Raw genomic sequence first — 19,741 nt, forward strand, 5'->3', positions numbered from 1 at the left:
TGGGTGTCAAAGGACTGTCTGCATAGAATTTCTTTTCATATTATTGGAATTAGCTTCTTCGATCAATATCTATTCCTTTTCTGATAAAATCTGATGTGGTAAGTATACTGTTTTATTGTTGCATGATGAGGAAAAAATATGTTTGTTCATTTATTCTTCACAATGTTACCCATTTAGTTCTCATATATCTAGGTCTTCTCGCGAAAAACACCGCGATTCACAATTAGAAATTCTTTTATTATGAATAAATATACATGCTTTTTATGATTAAATGTACAAATATATCTACAGAGCTTTCATATTCGTGTTTTGGTACACAAAACAGGTATTCCTTTCCTTTATGGAGTTCTATTTCAAAATTTCGAAATATTTATTATTTCTACTGTTTCAGCTGCAGTGTGACACAATATGGATATCCAACTTAGTCATGTCTTATGTTGTCCACAATGGAACTGAAAGATATTCCACCATTCCGACAATATATTACTTTTGAAAATATCTCTTGTATTGAAGAATATTCATGCCTCAGAAGCTACGTTCACACTTAGGAATCTTTTTTCCACATTTTTTTGTTTCAATAAAACCAACAATATAATCAAATCTTTTATTTTATTCTTTTTTGTGCGGTCTAGTGTAGCATTTTGTATAATTTATATTATGATATTTCTTCAAGCAGATATGTTAATAGTGTGGGCAAAATTTCATTGGCCGACAATTTCTTGCTATTGAAAGAATGAACAACAATATGTGAAATGTAAATAACAACTATTAAATTTATTTTGAAACAAATCCATCATGTGAAGAAACTATGGATTTTATGATGAGTAATTTTTCACAATCTTGAATATTCAGAAGTATTTCAACCATGGGCAAATAGTCATGAGACAATAATACTGTGCAACAGTTTTTAAAAAAACACCTAATATCACATATTTTAGAATGAAATATTTGTCTGTGCACTTGTGTGAAACTAATAATAAGCCGTGCACAATATTTGAGCTGAATATCCACTCAGTTTTGGACCATATTCTCGAAACAGTGTGCTGATTTGTGATGCAGCTAACTCTATATTGACTGATAATGTTGAGAATAATTTCAACCAAATGTAATTTATCAATGGTTGTCCTCTGGCTTTACAGCATCATACAGTAGTGCATCTCATTGGTAAAAAATTTCTAATTGATAGTCTAGCCATCATTATATCAGAAAAAGATTAAACTACAACACTCCATCTGTTGGAATCCTGGTCAAGAGTGTATTGTTCCAAATCTTCGGGTTGTGAGTTTAAGGCAGAGTAGTCGATAGGAAACAAGGCAGATGACATTTCATTGGGTGGCGCTCCAAGTAGGTGTTGACCAGGTCCGTTGGGAAACCTACCCAACAAATAGTTTGCGAAACATAGACGATATGCTTCATACATCAGAGGATGATCTCCATTCTAGAGAAGAAAAACTCAATATTTCAGTCAATTGTAAGACCTATTCATATTTTTTTTTTTTAGGGCATTTCTTGCATGATACAAATGGCCTCTCATTCTATTTAGATAAGTATTGGTGATAAGTGCTTGTATCCGTATTCTTCTGTAAAGGTGAGTTTTCAATAAGCAAGCAAATTTTGAACTACTGTACATTATATTTCAGCTACTCACAGAAGTCATCGCTCGATATGAGATGTCCAGAATTCTACCAACTTCAAGAGTATTCAAACATAAAACTGAAGAATAAAATGAGCCCAGTTCATCTCTAGTAACTATGCCACTACCTAAAAAAGTTGAATGAAAAATTGAATTATTTTCAAAAAAATTTTACTAACCGCTCCTGTTCATGACTTGAAACAGAACTTTTGAGAATACTTGTAACCACACAGGAAAGTCGTTGAGATTTTTAGATCCGCAAATCAATTCACCCCATTTTTGAAGCCATCCTTCTTTCGTTAAATAGATTTCATTATTTAACTGAAAACCTTAAAACAAGATTAATGAATCTTACTTCTCAAATTTTTCAGATAAGATGAACTACTTCAGACAATAAACATATATGAATATATAAACTGTACTGTTCCACTGGAAACCCTGGTTACCTTATAGGAGAAGGATTTGTGAATTAAAGTTGAATCAATGCTATTAAATTTTTTGATATATTGATCGATTATACTAAATGTGTATCTGTTGCAATATGAAACACATAGGAGAAATATTACAATTAGGCACACAAAGGTTGGGTGAAAATACGGAAATTGAATTTAAGATAATGCTATTTGGATGCTTGGGTATTAGTTTCTATTCAAAAGGTTAATAATTGTAGGGAAATGAGTGCTTATCAAAATACTTAGTAATTTACCCCATCTTTCATTTGAGATATCAACTAAGAAAGTCTCAATGAAACCACGTTCTACTTCTCTAAGTGTATTGAACTCCGCTGAATTCATTGACCAGTCAGCGAAATGCCTGAATCTCTATTTCCAGGAAAGCATGAAAGAAGATATTGATTGGTGAAAAAGAATACATTTCAATATGTTTGGGATGAGAGAGAATTATACATACTCTGATTGCTCTTCGTAGGAAATTAACATTGATCTATTGAAACTTACTTCAATAAGAGTTTCGAAATCTTGCTTCCAAATGAGATCATCTCTGTCCCGATCCAACAAGGTAGAAAAGAAATGAGAAAATTTATTGTTCTGTGTCGGTGTTAACTGATAGCTGCTATCCTTCTCTGCTACCTCTGTAGAATCAATACTATACCGGTCTACCCAAGTAGCTAAAAACCAGTAATTTGTAGCCCTTTCGAAATGATAAGCATTATGCATAACTTACTCCAAACATGTACGCTCCAACCACTGTCTGTGTGAACTTTTTCTGGTCCTCCATTTTCAAGAGCTTTTAATGGCTCGGTCTCGATCTCAGGCAAAGTTCTCCATCGTTTAAGGAGGTCTTTCGTTTTATCTTTGGTCTTATCACAAGCATGTTTCCAATTGGATATGATTTTATTAGGCACTTTTGAAGTACTATCTATGGAGCCTCTTTGATTATCATGTTCTTCCTTTGCATGATTTACATTCCTCTCAACTCTAAGACTTGCACTGCTTCTACACTTGTCCAAGCTTCTAATATTAGGTGCTACTCCACCATGGAATTCTATACTACCTTTACTAGACCTGCTATGGACATCTGTAGGAGAATTTTCCATTCCTTCTCTGTTATCATTCATAAAATTATAGCTGTATATTGATTAACAAATTTTTTACCAAGATTGAAACTTTAAGCTTCATTGATATGAAAGGTGAAAATTCTTGGTGGTCCTCTAGAAGATTCTTCTTGGTCCTTTTCTACCAATAAGGAAACCCCTACCTCAGACCCCTCTTGTTACTACCCTTCATCTTGGTTATAAAATCTAGTGCTTTGAGATTTTCCCCATTTATCAATGCAATGTTGCCAATCAAGCCTTCACTTGAACTGCCAGATTAACTTAAAATCTTATAAGGAAAGTTTTCAAGGTAAAAGTGAAATAACAGAGCAATTATAATTCACCATTATTTATTGCCTACCATAGAAAATGTCTAAAAATATTAAAGCTTAAGAGAAATATGATTTTAATAGATTGTTACATGTACACCAGATTATGGAAAACTTTCCAAAATTATAAAATCTTGGATACATATTTTAAATTGGAATAATTGAACATCTAGCAAATTATGTATCAAGTCCAGTTGAGTTATTATCACTAACTTCATGCAAATATTCCTCATTGTTACGAAAACATCAAGCTTGAAGTATCGAGAAGAACTTGCTGCTTGCAGCTCTGCTTAAACTGAACAACTTAAAGCAACATTGAGAAAATCTTCAAATTGGATTGTAATTTGTCCCTGTTGATTTAAATCACGTGATCTAAATGCTTCAGTAAAACGTTGTATCTGCACACACACAACAATGAATTGATCAACTGACATTCTGTTGTGGGTTTTAGGATCGCTTCGTTCAATGAGGAATCTGATGAATTGCGGTGTAAATCGGAATCCCATCTGTTGGAAGGCTGTAAAAAAAATGTAATTATATCATTGAATTGGTGGTGCGAAAACTAGATAAAAAATTGCTGTATGTATAAATGTTAAGATGAATAATATATAATATTGAGACCTATAATCTTGAGTTGAGTTGAATGTTGATGACCAAAAAATCGTGAACTATTTAGGAGAATATCATTTACCTAGGCAACAAGAGAAATGATGTTTTATTGGTACGATCATGTAATATTTTACCAGAAATAATAATTCAATAGATATCACCTTGAGTAAGTTCAGCTTCCTCAATATTCCCAGATTGATCTCTATCATAATTTCTGAAAACGCTTAGCCATTGGGTGATATATATATAGAGCTGGGAAAATTCAGTGATATCAATAGAGCCACTTTTGTCTCTATCAAACATTCCAATCATTAATCGACATGCTGTTTCAGAAAAGTTTTGTCCTTGAGCATTCACAAGAGCCGATTGCAATTCTTGCCAGTTAATTTTTCCAGAATGATCTCTATCTACTGCTTGAAACCACTGTTGAACTTGGGGACTTATCCCTGGTTGAGGGCTTGTAGCAGTTCCATAAACTTGGGGAACTGCAGCATAGGTGAAGGGTTGTTCAGTAGGTAGAGCTGGAAAGGTATCTGTGTTTACTTGGACAGGAAAACCCCCTGCACCAGGATTCTAAAAATTATTTTCAGGTTAGTACTGGTAGATTTAATTTTTTTTTGATATCAGTGTTTAATACATAAAATGATTATCGACTCACAAACATGGTTTCAAATGCAAAATTTTAATGGGAATTTTCATTGAATTGATGATGCATTGGTGTAGGTGGTGTAGTTTGTCTATGGGTGGTGTGATCTAATATCAATATGTTGAGTTCCTTTTTCATTTATGTGTTGTCTCTTATTTATGTCATTCGCGGTTGGAACATGTCCCCCTTCTGCCAGTTTAGCCACTATAGGAGAACAAAAATACAGTCAGAGACATCTGAATACAGTTGTTTAACTGGTCTTTGGTTTAACACCCTACACCCACAGAACACTACAACCTACTACTTGCTACTACCTACACCCAACCAAAGATTATCTCTTTGATCAAACTGCGTCACTATCATTAATGTGGATTGTTGCTCACTACCTCGCTCTTCTGATATTGTTTGTCAATAAAATGTTTTCTCCTGACAAACCTCTGCTTCGTTATCTTCATCACTAACATGATATATTAATTCAATCTCACTTACTATAATTGCTTTCACGGCATGATCAAATAGTAGCAATTGCCTTTGATGAAGCAGATCTTCGAAGACGTTATTGAAAATTGGAATGTACCTCAATGGATATTAGGTATATTGCTGTCGTTTTGATCGTAGTATTCACTGTGACTTCCTCTGAGAAGTACGATGGTCATTGTGGCTTTTATTATGGAAAAATATGTAAGAAATACATTGATGACCATAAAATGGTCTATTACAACACTTCCATGTACAATGAAGAAATTACTGTTGGACTTTGGGATGAAATGATAATAACGTTCAAAGAACCTTGCCGAAGTGCGGCAGAGGTGAGAGTTGAATATGAATGTTGTATCAAAATTCTCTCACATAATTGTATTGCAGGTCTTCATCTGTGCGTATGCATTCCCAGAATGTGGCATTTCAAAACCTCTTCCATTATGTTACGAAGATTGTATTGCTGTAAAGAAACTATTCTGTTACAAAGAATGGGCAATAATTGAGGATAAGAAGGAAAAAGGAGTATTTTTCCAGTCCAGAGGACACTTTAGATTACCAGACTGCCAAAAATTGCCAAAATATAGAGTTATGAACGATACCAAAACTTGTGCTTACACAGGTCTTATCGAAATGAAAAAGGATGAAATTACTTGTGAGTAAATGTACGAATTCATTCTTTTGAACATCCATTCATAATATTTTTCAGATGATTGTGTAAAAGGAAGGGGTCGTTTTTATCAAGGGAAAGTGAATGTTACTGAGAGTGGAGTATTTTGTCAAAGATGGGATTCCCAGGTTCCTCATTCCCACATATCTCCTCCAAATGTGTTTCCAGAGATGGAAAACTCTGAAAATTACTGTAGAAATGCAGGTGGTGAAGAAGTGAGACCATGGTGTTATACTTCACACCAATTCAAAAGATGGGAGTATTGTGATATACCACGATGTCCAAACTCAGCTGCTATTGATAAAGAGGATATAAGTATAATGATGGATAACTTGACTCCAACTAAACTTATCATTATTTCTGTTAGTGGATTATTGGTTATACTGGTAATAATGCTTTTGGTCCTTCTATGCCATCGTATGCATAAACGGTTTCTTGGTTATAACCCTGCTGTGGTCACAGAAGTTAATATTGACCTCAATAAGTTACCTAGCAATATGGCTTATCACAGGCATGGGACTACACTGAATCCCAAATTGGAACGACTAGAATTTCCACGAAACGATATTATATACATAAGGGATCTGGGTCAAGGTGCATTTGGGAGAGTATTCCAAGCTAAAGCACCTGGTTTGGTATCTGGCGAAGACTTCACAGTGGTAGCAGTGAAAATGTTGAAGGATGATGCCTCAGAAGATATGCAAGATGATTTTGAAAAAGAAGCTTGTTTACTGGCTGAATTTGATCACCCTAATATAGTTAAACTTCTTGGAGTATGTGCTATGGGAAGACCAATGTGCTTATTATTCGAATATATGGGTAAAGGAGATCTGAATGAATTTTTGAGGTGAAGTTTAAGTTCAATGTAATTGTCAATGAATAATGATAGTTTCTCTCCTTTATTAGGCAGTGTTCACCAACTAAGTATATGATGAGAAATGCTGTAGATACTGAATTTGAAAACAGGGAAATATTCAAGGACAATCAGTTGTCACACTTAGATCTGCTCAACATTGCTCTTCAGATAGCATCTGGCATGGTATACCTTTCTGATAGAAAATTCGTACATCGAGATTTGGCAACAAGAAATTGTTTGATAAATGACAATATGGTGGTTAAAATTGCTGATTTCGGACTCTCACAAAAAATTTACTTACAGGTGACAACTTACTTTCATTTTTCAATTCTCAACTGGTTTGCATTCCACAAGTATTAGTATTGCTACTGGAAATATGACATTATTTCCTCAGCCATACACACAAAGTTTACTGATTTGCTAATACAAAGAAGAGAAATAGGAATGTTTTTTATTATGTTATGTTTGTAGGATTACTACAAGGGTAGTGAAAGAGATGCAATTCCAGTGCGATGGATGCCATTAGAAAGTATTTTATACAATAAGTACACACCTGAATCAGATGTATGGGCTTTTGGAGTATGCTTATGGGAAATCTTTTCTTTTGCCTTACAGCCCTATTTCGGAATGACACATGAAGAAGTGGTGAAATTCTTGAAAGCTGGAGAAGTTCTTCTTAGCCCTGAAAACACACCCACTGCTGTTTATGATGTTATGAAACAATGTTGGGCTCAGAAACCTAACGACAGACCTAGTTTCAGAGCTATACATCAGTCTCTGACTGCCATTCATACTAGCATGTTATCTCAACCATTAATGACATGAGTAATTTTTGTGATATATATAAATATATACCATTTTTTATGTGACTGAATGAAAGTATGGGTGACTAAGTGAATTGTACTGATTTTTTTTTTATATATGTGACTGAATAAACTTTTAAAATTCATTAAGTACATTTATTCTATTTTTCACAGCTACATTCAATTTTAATCGCAGGTTGCAATCAGATTCTCGTTAATTGATTTGGAAGGAATAATTCACCAGGTGCTGTTTTTGAAATACCTTGAAATTTTTTTTTTCAATGGGAATTATAATTTCAACGTTATTTATTTTCAGTTCATTGTCAGGCAACAATTTTTTCTAGTTAATTTGCTCCTGACAAATTAGTGCAAGAATTTACGCAGGAGCAAATAGTTGATTTCATTTTTAATTGATTTTGTTTCAGAGATTGGAAGTGAAAACCCTAAAAAGTTTATGAAGAAATTCTTTACAAGTTATATTTCGAAACATTGAGGATTTTATCGGCTTAGCAAGGAAAAAATGAGTATAATACATGGAAAGTTTTGTTTCTGGATATGGTTTATTCTTTTGCATAACCTGCTATTTCATTTGATTAATAAGTTCTTGCTTTCACAATTTTCATGTTTTAGATGCTGAAGCAGTTCATAAAACTTCTTTTTACAGCACAAATTTCCACTTGGGAAAGTGAATAAGGATGAAATAATGCCAAGAATCTCAAAACAAGTAAGCATTAATTCGAAATGGTAAGATTTTTATTAATCTATCACTATTGAATTCCAGGTGGGGTATGTATTTCGTCTTTTTATGACCATAATACTCCGTCAAAATTATTTATGTTAAATGTAGTCTTGAGAATGAAATAATGAGTTTTATGTCTTATCTCAAAGGAAAGAACAAGATATTGATTTGCATTCTTAGAAAAAATGTTATGAGACTGCATTTATTTTGAAGCCTAATGATGCATAAACAATATTCTCAGCTCTTATCGTTGAATTCGCCGCATTCAGTTCAACGTAAACACATTTGGTAGTAAATATAAGTCAACATCCTCTCATTCCCAGCCAACTCATTCAATAATGTTTTGTGTGGGGTCCTTTAATCAAGATGGCATAAGATACAACAATTCTTGTTTATTTTAGAAACTTATTTATTCGTCTTCAGTTTGAGACTAGGTTTAAAGTTATCGACGTTTTATTACGATTCCATTTAAGGCCTTGTTTATGCTGGCCGGTAACTTATTCCCTATCCCTAAAGTCAACTTGAAATTTGCATGTTTTTAGATGTAAAACTACCTACTGATTACTGATTACTGATTGCTGGGTGTGTTGGACGGACTAACCCAAACCTGCCACCGCGACCAACGGTCTATTGTAGCATATAAAAGATAAAGTTACGGCCAGCATTAACCCCAGCATTAACCAGCCTTAAAATCTTAAATTTTAATTTTTTTCCTACAGACCAGAAACCGTTCAGGATTAGGGATTAGCGAACAAGTTACTACCAGCATAAACCAGAAAACAATAGTGAATATCGTGATAGCCCTTATGTAACAATTTTTCACAAAATATAATAAAGCAATGGGAATAATTTCGAAAAACTATAGACAATCTATAGCCGTGAGCTAATACGTTCCCTATGTAGAAGTACTAAACGTAAATATATCTTTGAGGATTTTCTCCCTGAAAAATTAGATCCGAGAATGTATTCAATTTAATAATCGCATAACATGAAAAACAAAATTTATAACCCATAAATCGTTCCGAGAACAGGTGGTACCTGGCTGATGTATATGTCAGACAGTTTCGGTAAGGTGCTATATAGATACGGGTGAAAGTACTTGAGATAGAAAGAATCTATCCAAAGATTATAGAGAGAACTCTATAATCCCACGCGTTCATATTCCACCCACGCATGCAGATTCTACCCGCGCATCTATATTCCACCCACGCATCTACATTCCACCCACGCATGCAGATTCTACTCGCGCATCCACATTCCACCCATGCATGCAGATTCTACTCGCGCATATATATTCCACTCACGCATCCACATTCCACCCACGCATCCACATTCCACCCACGCATGCAGATTCTACTCGCGCATCAAGATTCTACCCGCGCATCTATATTCCACCCACGCATCCACATTCCACCCACGCATGCAGATTCTACTCGCGCATCAAGATTCTACCCGCGCGTCTATATCCCACTCGCGCATCTATATTCCACCCACGCATCCACATTCCACCCACGCATCCACATTCCACCCACGCATGCAGATTCTACTCGCGCATGCAGTTTCTACCCGCGCATCTATATTCCACCCACGCATCTATATTCAACCCACGCATTCATATTCCACCCACGCATCTATATTCAACCCACGCATTCATATTCCACCCACGCATGCAGATTCCACCCGTGCATCTCACCATAAGTTTTTTTTTGGAAATCCGTTTACTTGAGTTTACTTATTTGAAATTGTAATGAAATTTGGGTGAAAGATTATAGAGAGAATTTTGTAATCCTGGGATCCATCAACTTAACGCCAAAATGCCGTCATTTTGAATGCAAATACTATCGGTACTCTAAGATGGACTTGCGCGATACAGGCCGCGAGTTCTATCATCTGAGACAAGTTTGTCTCTGATCTGGGTTTAGTGGACATTTATAGACCAGAACTAGTCCCGTAACATTTGTTTCATTACACAATTTTAATATGTATATCTCCTACCTACGTTCCTAGAGATTGAACGCGTACTGAGTGGTACTTCATTCTCGCGTGCGCCTATGCCGTGACCCTTGAGGCGTTTTACTTCAGAACTTGAGATGAATGTTTACATCACAACAACCTTATAGATCCGTAGTCAAGGTCGTTTAGAAATCCAATCTAACAAGTTGCATCCGACTGGTTTTCAAAACAGTGACGATTAATTTTTGGCAATTTTAAGTGACTATGGATGTGTTTGTGTCTGAAAATGGAAAATCAACGAGATGTTAGCAATAATATCGACAGATTTTAAAACAAGTGGAAAGCTGAAGCAAGTTTGGCCGCTCCTCGACGTAAACAAGAATGAAGTTCCTAGAAATTAGCAACTGTGAGTTTTATTGAAGAATTAAGTGTTCTATATTATCAATCGATATTTTACATTTCATTTTTCATTAAGTTACATGAAAATTTTATATCTTATTTGAATAGTCGGCAATATTGATCTTCAAATATTCAAATTAATACCCATTTCTTCAGTACCGTGTCAAACTGAGCCAATCACAATCTGTAACATATTCGGATATTTATAGAGAACACAATTTTTCTCTTTTTTTCTCCAGGCCCGATAAGATAATCAAACTTGTACGATTTTTTGTTATCGAATATTTTACCAGAAAAAAACGAATGTCTTAACTATAATAAAGATTTTTTTCGGTCAAATGTGATAACATAAACAAATGAATGAGTCTGCTTGTCTCGAAACTGGAAAAATGAACTAAAAAAATTTACTGTTCAAAAATATTCGAATGCATGATTCAAATTGCGATCGGTTACTATACAACAAGTACATGAAAAGTTAATAACTCGTTTTCGAATAGATATTCTATGTGGGATTTTCTATATAAAAATTCTTCTGCTTACTGAATAGCGACAGTCGTAACGAGAGAATAAGTCTTTGAGACCGGTTAATTGAAAATCTAAGTGCCCACACAATATTTTGAAATCGTTCAGATTATCTATTGGTCAATTTAGTAAAGATTTATTGTAGTTTGTGTTAAAATATTCCTCCTTAATGATTAGTACGCATATGAAATGAAGCGCCAATAATTAGTACGCCTTTCATAAGCTTTCTAAATGCTTCTATTTCCTTTTGGATCTATCTTAAAAAATCTCATAAGAACGACAATACGGATAACACAGCTTTGCAACTTTTGCCTATGTACTTATACATATACATAGTATTTTCAGACACTTGTCTTGTTGCGATTTAGAAATTCTCACTGATTCTAGTTTTTTTTGAGATGATTTTTTCTCTTCGGTTATTGGAAGTTACATATTGCATTTCTATTATCAGGAGCTAGTTTCCGAATAATTTTTCAGAGAATGTGAATTATTTCTTCATTTATGAGTGCTTCAGTCCACATTATAATTTTTCATCTTTTGAAATTTGTGCGAATTTTATAAGATATCTATTACCACATACTACTAGCGCTACTTATTTTATTTGCGATCATAATTATCTTTTTTCCGAAGTCATAACCTGCATGGGTTGCTACGCTATTAACATTCTTTCTCTGACCGTATATTTTCAAACATACTGTACTGATTAGAAGATTGCATATTTTTGTGAAGAATACCTAAAATTTATTCGAATACAATGATTTCTCGAAAGAATGTTAAGTGTGAAAGTACCACCATTGTATAGAAGAAGGCAAAAAGTCGCTTTAGGTCAGAAAACAAAACTCATCCTAATCGTTTTCGAGCAGGTAGTCGATCTTCCGTAAATCCCTTGTAATAGGTAGGAGATGCTTTGAGAGAGAGAGAGAGAGAAAACCAGCTGAAAAATTTACAAATGTAATGGGGAAACGGTGCCTTTAAATCACTTTTTTTTTTAAAGCCTAGGAGACGCCATTCTCTGAATACTAGAATTTTCTTCCCTCGAACAATAAAAATCATTTCCCTATACTCAGGTATTGTACAGCCCTGTCAGGAAACTGGCCACTACATGTAGGGTGTTAAGTTGGAAAATATGACTCTTTGTTCGGCTATAATCTAGAATGAATGAAGATATTTCGATGTTATTCAAAACAGCCTCCACTGCCTCAAATTCAAAATACTTGGAAATCAACGGGATTTTGATTGAAGAATTTAAGAAGTCGAAACAGGTAGAGGCAATTTAAGTCATTCTTTCTTCTTCTCAAATTTTCCGTAACCCTTTACATTTTTATTTTGTGTATTTGTATTGATGATAATGGTTAAACTCGCTCAAATCTAAACCGATTTTTTATCGTACAGGAAATGGAAGAATGGCTTCAGTCTACCTATGCATCTTTATGCTATTTCAGCTCGTAAGAATAGTGCACTCATCACATCACGATTTTCGCTTCATATCTCGACAGGGTAAGTTAGAAATGTAGCAATCTACACATACACTGTGGAAATCACTTGTGGAATAATATTTTCTGTGCCTTATGTTGGAAAATTATGAAAAACGCAAATTCAATGTTGTCCTTTTGAAGCATACATTTAAAAACACAGGGTGATTCGTGCAAGACCAGCGGGATTTTTCCCCCATATATTATAAGTTTTTCGGACGGGAAACAGGAGTATTTATAATTCCTACATCAACATTTCGAGAGTGGTAAGTTGTAACCTATCGACAAGAGAACCAACGTGTTTACATAAATGGTGATGGAACAAAAACTAAGGACAAATAAAAAAAGCAGTCGGACAATCTGTAAATTCGAAGGCATTGCCCTCTTTTTCAAGTCACGACACTTTCAGTTGAAAGGGTTTACATTCATGAAAAATAAATCGTACATTGTTGCAATTTTTCAATTTAATAATGAAAATTATTAATAATCATATCATTTTTTCAATTCATTGGTGTAGGGTGTGTTTCAATATTGAAAGGCGAAAAATAATTACATAAATTTAAGTTACTTTTCGTATTTCTTCAAACATGGTTGAACTCAATTTGGATAGACATAAATGAAACGAGATACTTGAAATAATCTATTTTTTCACCTTGAGTACACCGTTTCATGAATTTTACAAGTGTAAAATAAATATTACCTGAACTCTACTTATCAGCGAGTAAATATTTTTATTTTTTTCACTATACAAGGTGGAATCAAGTTGAAGAATCATCATAAATAGATTACAAGTATAGGTTTGAGATCACGTACGCACGGAAAAAAATATACGTTCGATTTTCGTGAAAAAAGAATACTTTTTGGACATTTGGCCTATATGATAACGCTTCATTGAAATATTGAAAACATGAACAGTTCAATATCTGAGGCTCTCGTTCCTAGGAATATGAGAGCAAAAATTGTTTCCGCCCCGAGCAATTTCAGAAGGGGTACCTCTATAGAATTGATTTTATTTCCATTCCGTTGGACAGAACCACGATTCACAATCTCGGTACCAAATTGTTTCATTCTGAATATTAACTGCTTATAAAGGAATTCCTGATATGAGATTATTTTTTGTTTTAAGGATTTAATTGAGATTTCATTAGAATAAAATTCAATAATTGAATTTTTGTAGATTTGGAGCCTACGATTACAACATTTATTGATTCAGGGACCACCAATTTCTTTCAAATGTTATTTGATATCTCGAGCAATGAAGTCATCGTGAGTGCCAAGTGAGTAAATCATATGTCGTTCGATTCGTTTTCTCGCATTTTCATAGAAAAGCATTAAGTTTCAACGTAGGTAATGTTAATTAGTTTTTTTTTAGGAATTCCATATTTCGCCTGACACTTCAAGAGCTAGATTTACTGGAAAAAGAATCATGGAAAGCTTCCCCTAAAAATATCTCTCAATGTATTGCCAAAGGTCAATCGGAAAATTCTTGTCAGAACTATATTCAAATTTTGCATAAGAAAGGAAACAAGCTATTAGCTTGTGGAACCCATGCTTTCCTTCCACAGTGTACTTGGAGAAAGGTGGGTAGATAATTATTTTTTACAGTACCTATATTGTGGAATAAGATGTTTCTGTTCATTTACAATATTATATTTGTAATTATATTGCATTCGATAAATATTCAGTTCAGTTCAATTCCAATTTTACTAGGTCCGAGTTGGGATAATATTTCGAAGTCGCGGCTTTTTCTCAATTTGCATGCTTTTAGAATTGCAGGTCCTTATTTTTTCAATGATTTATTTCCAGACTGACAATATTTCGCTCGTTACTGAATGGATGAGTGGCGTCGCCAAATGTCCTTATAGTCCTCTGTCGAGCCACACAAGCATTATTCTGGAAAACGGTGACTATTACTATGGCGGACCGACCGATTTCTCTGGTTCCGAATCCTTGCTGTCGAAAACAACGGAAGTTCACCACACGGTTAAAACCAGACAATATAACCCCTTGTGGCTTAACCAGCCTCAGTTCGTTGGTTCGTTCGAGACTAATGACTTTGTGTATTTCGTCTTTAGAGAAGCCGCTGTGGAATATATGAATTGCGGAAAGATAATATATTCCAGGATAGCCAGAGTGTGTAAAAACGACATGGGTGCTCATAATTTGTACGGCGATATATGGACTACTTTCATCAAGGCAAGACTGAATTGTTCAATAAGCGGAGATTATCCCTTCTATTTTAACGAAGTACAGAGCATTTCCTATGAAGCAGCGGAAAATTTGATGTATGCAGTTTTTACCACACCAAATAACGGCATTGGGGGGTCAGCCATTTGCGCTTTTAATTTAACTGCTATCAACGACGCTTTTAACGGACCCTTCAAGTACCAAGAAGGCATGGAGGCAGCTTGGCACGCATCATCTACTCCCCATAGAGAACATTTGGAATGCAAGTCGTCTACCAGCAGGCATCTCATAGAGACTACCAAATACCAGTTAATGGACTCAGCAGTCCAGCCCTTGACGTTAGATCCTGTACATATTGCCGAGAAAGATAGGTATACTCATATCACTACAGACATAGTGTCTACGAAATTACACAAAAGTGTCCACGTATTATATGTGGTAACCTCGGATGGATTGGTGAAGAAAATCGCTGTGCTACCAAGAACTTTGCAAGCTTGTACAGTTGAAGTGTGGGAAACTTCTTCAAACGTACGGACTCCAGTGCGAAATATGAGATTCGTTAAGCAAACCAATTCGGTTTATTTCACAACAGACGAAAAAATATTTCGAATACTTGTTGATCAGTGCAAGAGACATATTTCGAAAAACAGCTGTCTAAACGCCATGGATCCTTACTGCGGGTGGAACGAAAGAGACGAGACCTGCTCCTTACCGCCGGATGGCAATCCCCTCGACAAATATTGGGAGCAATCAGTTGTGTCATGTCCTGTACTAGATTCACCAGTGGATGGAGGTGAGTACTCTCTACTATATAAGACAATAATATCAAAAATAATTTTTCGTTTCTTGCTTTAGGATGGAGTAGTTGGGGGCCTTGGAACTACTGTCTTCAGAAAGGAACAGAGGATCCATCAGACACATGTTTGTGCCAACAGAGATATTGCAATAACCCAGCACCAGCAAACGGAGGTAAACACTGTACAGGCATATCGCTGGCTGTAACAAACTGCACAGTCCACGGCGGTTGGTCCGACTGGTCATCTTGGTCTGCTTGTTCTGCCACCTGCGGCCAAGCAACAAAAATCAAAACGAGAAGTTGCACAAATCCTGCGCCAGTGTTTGGTGGTAGGGTGTGCGTTGGTCAATCCACGATGGAAGCTTACTGTTCAGAGCTTCTACCTTGTCCAATACAACCTAAGAATGGAGGATGGAGCGAATGGGAGCCTTGGAACACTTGTTCTGTATCTTGTGGCATTGGATTCAGAAAGAGGAGAAGAAGATGTAACAATCCTAGGCCGAAGGACGGAGGTCAACATTGTGTAGGAAATGACATCGAATATGAGGAATGTATAGGAGATCAATGTGAGGAACATAGGAAACATCATGTTACAGAGTGGATCAAAGATAAAAACACTGGAAAAGGAAGCTACATCCAAAAGAGATATAAGTGAGGTTCTAAATGGATCGTTCATGAAGTACTCCAATTGATTGAGTTATATTTCAGGTTTGTATGTAGAGCAAATGTTGGTCAAGTGAGTGATATCCGTCTGAACTTCAAGGAAGAAGTTCAGATTTGCGACAGCAGAGACAAATGCTACCAATCGGAAATAATACAAAAACAAAAATGGAGTGCTTGGTCTCCATGGAATGAATGTTCTGTAGAATGTGGTAGCGGAACCCAAAACCGTACCAGGTATTGTGATGGCAGAGCTTGTCAAGGTTCTAGTATTGAAATAAGACAGTGCACACGACCCCCATGTTCAGGAGAATGGAGTTGTTGGTCCGAATGGTCGCCTTGTAACGTTTCTTGCGGTTGGGGTGTTCAGACTAGAACGAGATCGTGTTTGACACAAAACTGTAAAGGTATTAATAAAGAGATGCAGCCTTGTGAACAAGTACCATGTGAATGTAAGCTATCCCTCATCTTATTTTGTATTTTTTTTTCTATACAAATATGTTGCAGCTCTATTAGGTTGGGAAAATTGGTCTGCGTGGTCGCTGTGTGATGAAAATTATGAACAACATCGGAAGAGAAAATGCAGGACGACAAATCCTGCTATAGGTGTTTGTCAGGGTAGTTCGTTCGAAACTAGAATATGTGTGACACGTGGACCAAACGGTGAGTTGACCAATTATCTCATTCCATTCATTATTATGTATGTGCATTTATAATGATTTTCAAAATGTCTTAATGAATTAAATGTCTCCAATGTTTAAACGAATTACAGATTGTGGCCAAAGCGAGTTACAACTCCAATCAGCATCCATACCTATTGGTCTAGCCATTGCCTATCTTATAATTGGGGCTATCCTAGGTGTAACTTGTGGTGTGATATGTGTTCATATTCATTTGAGGAAAAAGAAAACAAAAATTCCTAGCTCTCCTCACTACATTAACGCCAAACAAAATCCCTACGTTACAGTGCCATTACACAATAGATCGAAAAAAAATAGTGCATCTACCTCAAACAATTTACTCAATAACGTCCATAGTGGAACGATAAAATCTTCAAAGTGTTACGATTATGACACGGTTAAACGGGGCAATCATGTTTTTGCTAATATACATCATAAGCAAGACTTTTTAAGTGACGATAAGTCCTATTATGACTGAATAGGGAGCCAACAAAAATTTCAGCTTGAAATCATGTCGAATATACCTACTTAAACGATTTCTGAAAACAATTAAGTAGTTTTAGGAAGATTTTATTTTTCTATTAGTTTCATGTTTAAATCTGAGGTAACTTCACAGTTGATATTTTATTTTATCGAAATGGTGCAATTATTTTGGTACCTATATCTAAGAACTAGTATATTGCATTTTACTCACATGGTACAGTTATGGTATACTAAACGGGAAATACGAAAAATATTAACAATAAGACTCAAACTGATAGTATAATATTATGTTGTTGACTTTGAAACTGTTATTTTTATGTATTATATTTTATGTACTTTTATACATGTGCATATTTGTAACCAAATATTTTATAACTGAAAGTTTTATTTTGAATATTTATGTTGTTCATATTGAACAGACTTGGAAATACATGATGTACAAATTTATCCAATACTGTTTATTTTTTCCAATTTTTTGTTCTGTTGGTGTATTTGCGTTGCGGCCAATTCCTCAAAATTCGATTCGACCAAAGATTGGTTAATTGAGTTAACGGCTTGAACCTTCCTCGTAACGTCATTACATTACGTGTACCTGAATTTTAATTGTCGATGGTGATTGTATTTTTGGAATTGCTGTAATATGAATTGACAACAAATAATCTTATGTTGGCTGGTATGAATTTTTTGCATCAGTGGAAATTCAGAATTCCCACTGATATTAGGACCAGCAGAACAAACGCAAATAAAGCTATTGTCTATGCATATATTGATATCATCATTCTCATTAATTTCATCCCCTCTATTTGCAAGTTAGACAAGGCATAATTCGGTATTTTATATTAAAAAATGTTTCTCATAAATTAGGGACATGTGTCAATCTCAGTGAGAAGGCCAAATTTCTTGCTTGAATTTATTGGGAACTAATGTTTTTTTTTACAAAAGAGAAAAGTATATGAAAATATGTATAAAGCATTCAAGTGTGCATTTTGGAAAGCAACATTTAGGCAGGCCATGGTTATGGTGAAAGGCTTTTTGATATTGAGAAAATCTTCATATTCAAGAAAGGTTGCAGACCAATATTGATAATATAATGAAACCTACTCAATAATTCATGTAACAAAATGCTTGCTTATACTGTTTCACTCATTTTACATTTAGTTTCAGAATCGATAAGGTGCTAAACATTTAACATTACATCATATACAGCTTGAAAATTTTTTTATAATCATAGTATTTGTATCTATCACAAACTGTTACAAATGTTAAATGCATTATTTTGTATCACACTATTCATAGGGATCAAGTTGAGAAAACAACATACTTTTGGTGAAGAACATTTCATTCTTGATACACTAAAAATTCAATATTCTTTGGTATGACTGAAGATACTTATCAGGTGATTAAGCCCATCACTACAGGTGAGCTTATAGATAAAAATTCAACTAGCAAAGTTAAAGTGATTCAAGTTCTAGAAAGTAGATAAATCAAATGCTATTATTATAACTTTCCAATCTTCAACTCAATCTTTTACTTTGTTATTATCTAGATCAGTTCAATAACCCTTCTAATTTAAATGCTGCTGAAAAACTAAGTTTATAAATAATAAAAGCAAAAGGTAAGAAACTTTACTTCTTCTTTATTTTAGGTGAGGTGGACTGGAATACACTAGATGCAGACATCAGGTTTTCTATATACTGACCAAGAACCTGATTCTCTGAACGTAACTTCAAATTTTCTTCTTTAACACTGTCAACCCTTTGAGATAGATCATCCAAGGTATTTTGTAGTTCTAAAACTTGAGATATAAGACGTGCTTTTTCTTCCTGCTCATCAGGACTAGTGTCTGGTTCTAAACTATTTGGTTGTGGACTGGAACTACCATTGGTGAATGCTGACTGAATAGAATCCATACTTCTTCCATGCATCAGACTAGAAGAGTAGTTGCCTTCAGAAATTGAATTTTGCTCTGGTTCGTCATTGATAATAACTGCAAAAGCATCAATAATTCAATAAGAACAAAGCAATAATTCGTCGCCAATATACCCTGGGGGTCGTCATCGGCTAAAGGTATATCATCTTGAATTCTAACACCTGCCATATTTCACGCGTAACTTGCTCTTCAGAATGTGCCAAATAAATGTATCTCCTTAATATTAATTATTATTATGACTAATTTGAATTAAAGTGACAATCCTACTATCCCTGCTGCACACTGTCAAACTGACAGTTGTCTCTGACCTAACCTAACTCCAACAACTGTGCCTATGCACCAGTC

The 19,741-nt window shown here is 34.9% G+C and overlaps 5 protein-coding genes across 8 annotated transcripts; 2 read left to right on the plus strand and 3 right to left on the minus strand.

Annotated features, from left to right (window-relative positions):
• Window positions 1–590: 590 nt before the first annotated feature.
• LOC123321777 lies at window positions 591–3,402 on the minus strand. 3 transcript variants are annotated; one of them, XM_044909538.1, is made up of 7 exons: window positions 3,247–3,402; window positions 2,816–3,195; window positions 2,590–2,759; window positions 2,340–2,454; window positions 1,813–1,962; window positions 1,649–1,761; window positions 591–1,438 (listed from the first exon to the last, which is right to left on the minus strand). In XM_044909538.1, the coding sequence occupies exons 2-7, from the start codon at window positions 3,186–3,188 to the stop codon at window positions 1,214–1,216; spliced, it is 1,146 nt and encodes a 381-aa protein (XP_044765473.1). In that variant the 5' UTR covers window positions 3,189–3,195; window positions 3,247–3,402; the 3' UTR covers window positions 591–1,213. The 3 variants fall into 3 exon arrangements, with proteins under 3 accessions (XP_044765473.1, XP_044765472.1, XP_044765474.1); XM_044909537.1 differs by having other exon boundaries at window positions 2,816–3,402; XM_044909539.1 differs by having other exon boundaries at window positions 1,295–1,580; window positions 2,816–3,402.
• Window positions 3,403–3,518: 116 nt separating this feature from the next.
• Window positions 3,519–5,014, minus strand: LOC123321795 (peflin-like). The gene is made up of 3 exons (XM_044909572.1): window positions 4,782–5,014; window positions 4,285–4,696; window positions 3,519–4,031 (listed from the first exon to the last, which is right to left on the minus strand). The coding sequence occupies exons 1-3, from the start codon at window positions 4,785–4,787 to the stop codon at window positions 3,805–3,807; spliced, it is 645 nt and encodes a 214-aa protein (XP_044765507.1). The 5' UTR covers window positions 4,788–5,014; the 3' UTR covers window positions 3,519–3,804.
• A 92-nt stretch (window positions 5,015–5,106) lies between these two features.
• LOC123321771 (tyrosine-protein kinase transmembrane receptor Ror2) lies at window positions 5,107–7,721 on the plus strand. The gene is made up of 5 exons (XM_044909528.1): window positions 5,107–5,578; window positions 5,634–5,901; window positions 5,956–6,763; window positions 6,823–7,075; window positions 7,244–7,721. Exons 1-5 carry the CDS (start codon window positions 5,351–5,353, stop codon window positions 7,595–7,597), a joined length of 1,911 nt encoding a protein of 636 aa, XP_044765463.1. The 5' UTR covers window positions 5,107–5,350; the 3' UTR covers window positions 7,598–7,721.
• Window positions 7,722–10,230: 2,509 nt separating this feature from the next.
• On the plus strand, window positions 10,231–17,913 carry LOC123321764 (semaphorin-5B). 2 transcript variants are annotated; one of them, XM_044909512.1, is made up of 9 exons: window positions 10,231–10,673; window positions 12,581–12,685; window positions 13,838–13,937; window positions 14,033–14,240; window positions 14,467–15,640; window positions 15,703–16,294; window positions 16,352–16,755; window positions 16,811–16,966; window positions 17,076–17,913. In XM_044909512.1, exons 2-9 carry the CDS (start codon window positions 12,592–12,594, stop codon window positions 17,459–17,461), a joined length of 3,114 nt encoding a protein of 1,037 aa, XP_044765447.1. In that variant the 5' UTR covers window positions 10,231–10,673; window positions 12,581–12,591; the 3' UTR covers window positions 17,462–17,913. The 2 variants fall into 2 exon arrangements, with proteins under 2 accessions (XP_044765447.1, XP_044765448.1); XM_044909513.1 differs by lacking the exons at window positions 10,231–10,673; window positions 12,581–12,685 and having other exon boundaries at window positions 14,022–14,240.
• A 449-nt stretch (window positions 17,914–18,362) lies between these two features.
• LOC123321801 (short coiled-coil protein homolog) lies at window positions 18,363–19,710 on the minus strand. The gene is made up of 2 exons (XM_044909580.1): window positions 19,510–19,710; window positions 18,363–19,453 (listed from the first exon to the last, which is right to left on the minus strand). The coding sequence occupies exons 1-2, from the start codon at window positions 19,562–19,564 to the stop codon at window positions 19,092–19,094; spliced, it is 417 nt and encodes a 138-aa protein (XP_044765515.1). The 5' UTR covers window positions 19,565–19,710; the 3' UTR covers window positions 18,363–19,091.
• Between the last annotated feature and the right edge of the window lie 31 nt (window positions 19,711–19,741).

The sequence above is a fragment of the Coccinella septempunctata genome, chromosome X, assembly GCF_907165205.1.
Source record: "Coccinella septempunctata chromosome X, icCocSept1.1, whole genome shotgun sequence".
Classification (NCBI taxonomy): Eukaryota; Metazoa; Arthropoda; class Insecta; order Coleoptera; family Coccinellidae; genus Coccinella; species Coccinella septempunctata.

Coding starts and splice junctions, on each gene's coding strand:
- LOC123321795 (XM_044909572.1), bottom strand. Junction 4,032..4,284: donor GGAAGCTGAACTTACTCAAG/GTGATATCTATT, acceptor TTTTTTTTACAG/CCTTCCAACAGATGGGATTC.
- LOC123321777 (XM_044909537.1), bottom strand. CDS start 3,209: ATGAATGATAACAGAGAAGGAATGGAAAATTCTCCTACAGATGTCCAT. Junction 2,760..2,815: donor TTGGAGCGTACATGTTTGGA/GTAAGTTATGCA, acceptor ACTGGTTTTTAG/CTACTTGGGTAGACCGGTAT. Junction 1,439..1,648: donor CATATCGAGCGATGACTTCT/GTGAGTAGCTGA, acceptor TTTCTTCTCTAG/AATGGAGATCATCCTCTGAT.
- LOC123321764 (XM_044909512.1), top strand. CDS start 12,592: ATGGCTTCAGTCTACCTATGCATCTTTATGCTATTTCAGCTCGTAAGA. Junction 15,641..15,702: donor AGATTCACCAGTGGATGGAG/GTGAGTACTCTC, acceptor TTCTTGCTTTAG/GATGGAGTAGTTGGGGGCCT. Junction 16,756..16,810: donor TGAACAAGTACCATGTGAAT/GTAAGCTATCCC, acceptor AATATGTTGCAG/CTCTATTAGGTTGGGAAAAT.
- LOC123321801 (XM_044909580.1), bottom strand. CDS start 19,564: ATGGCAGGTGTTAGAATTCAAGATGATATACCTTTAGCCGATGACGAC. Junction 19,454..19,509: donor AGCCGATGACGACCCCCAGG/GTATATTGGCGA, acceptor ATGCTTTTGCAG/TTATTATCAATGACGAACCA.
- LOC123321771 (XM_044909528.1), top strand. CDS start 5,351: ATGGATATTAGGTATATTGCTGTCGTTTTGATCGTAGTATTCACTGTG. Junction 5,579..5,633: donor CTTGCCGAAGTGCGGCAGAG/GTGAGAGTTGAA, acceptor ATTGTATTGCAG/GTCTTCATCTGTGCGTATGC. Junction 7,076..7,243: donor CACAAAAAATTTACTTACAG/GTGACAACTTAC, acceptor TTATGTTTGTAG/GATTACTACAAGGGTAGTGA.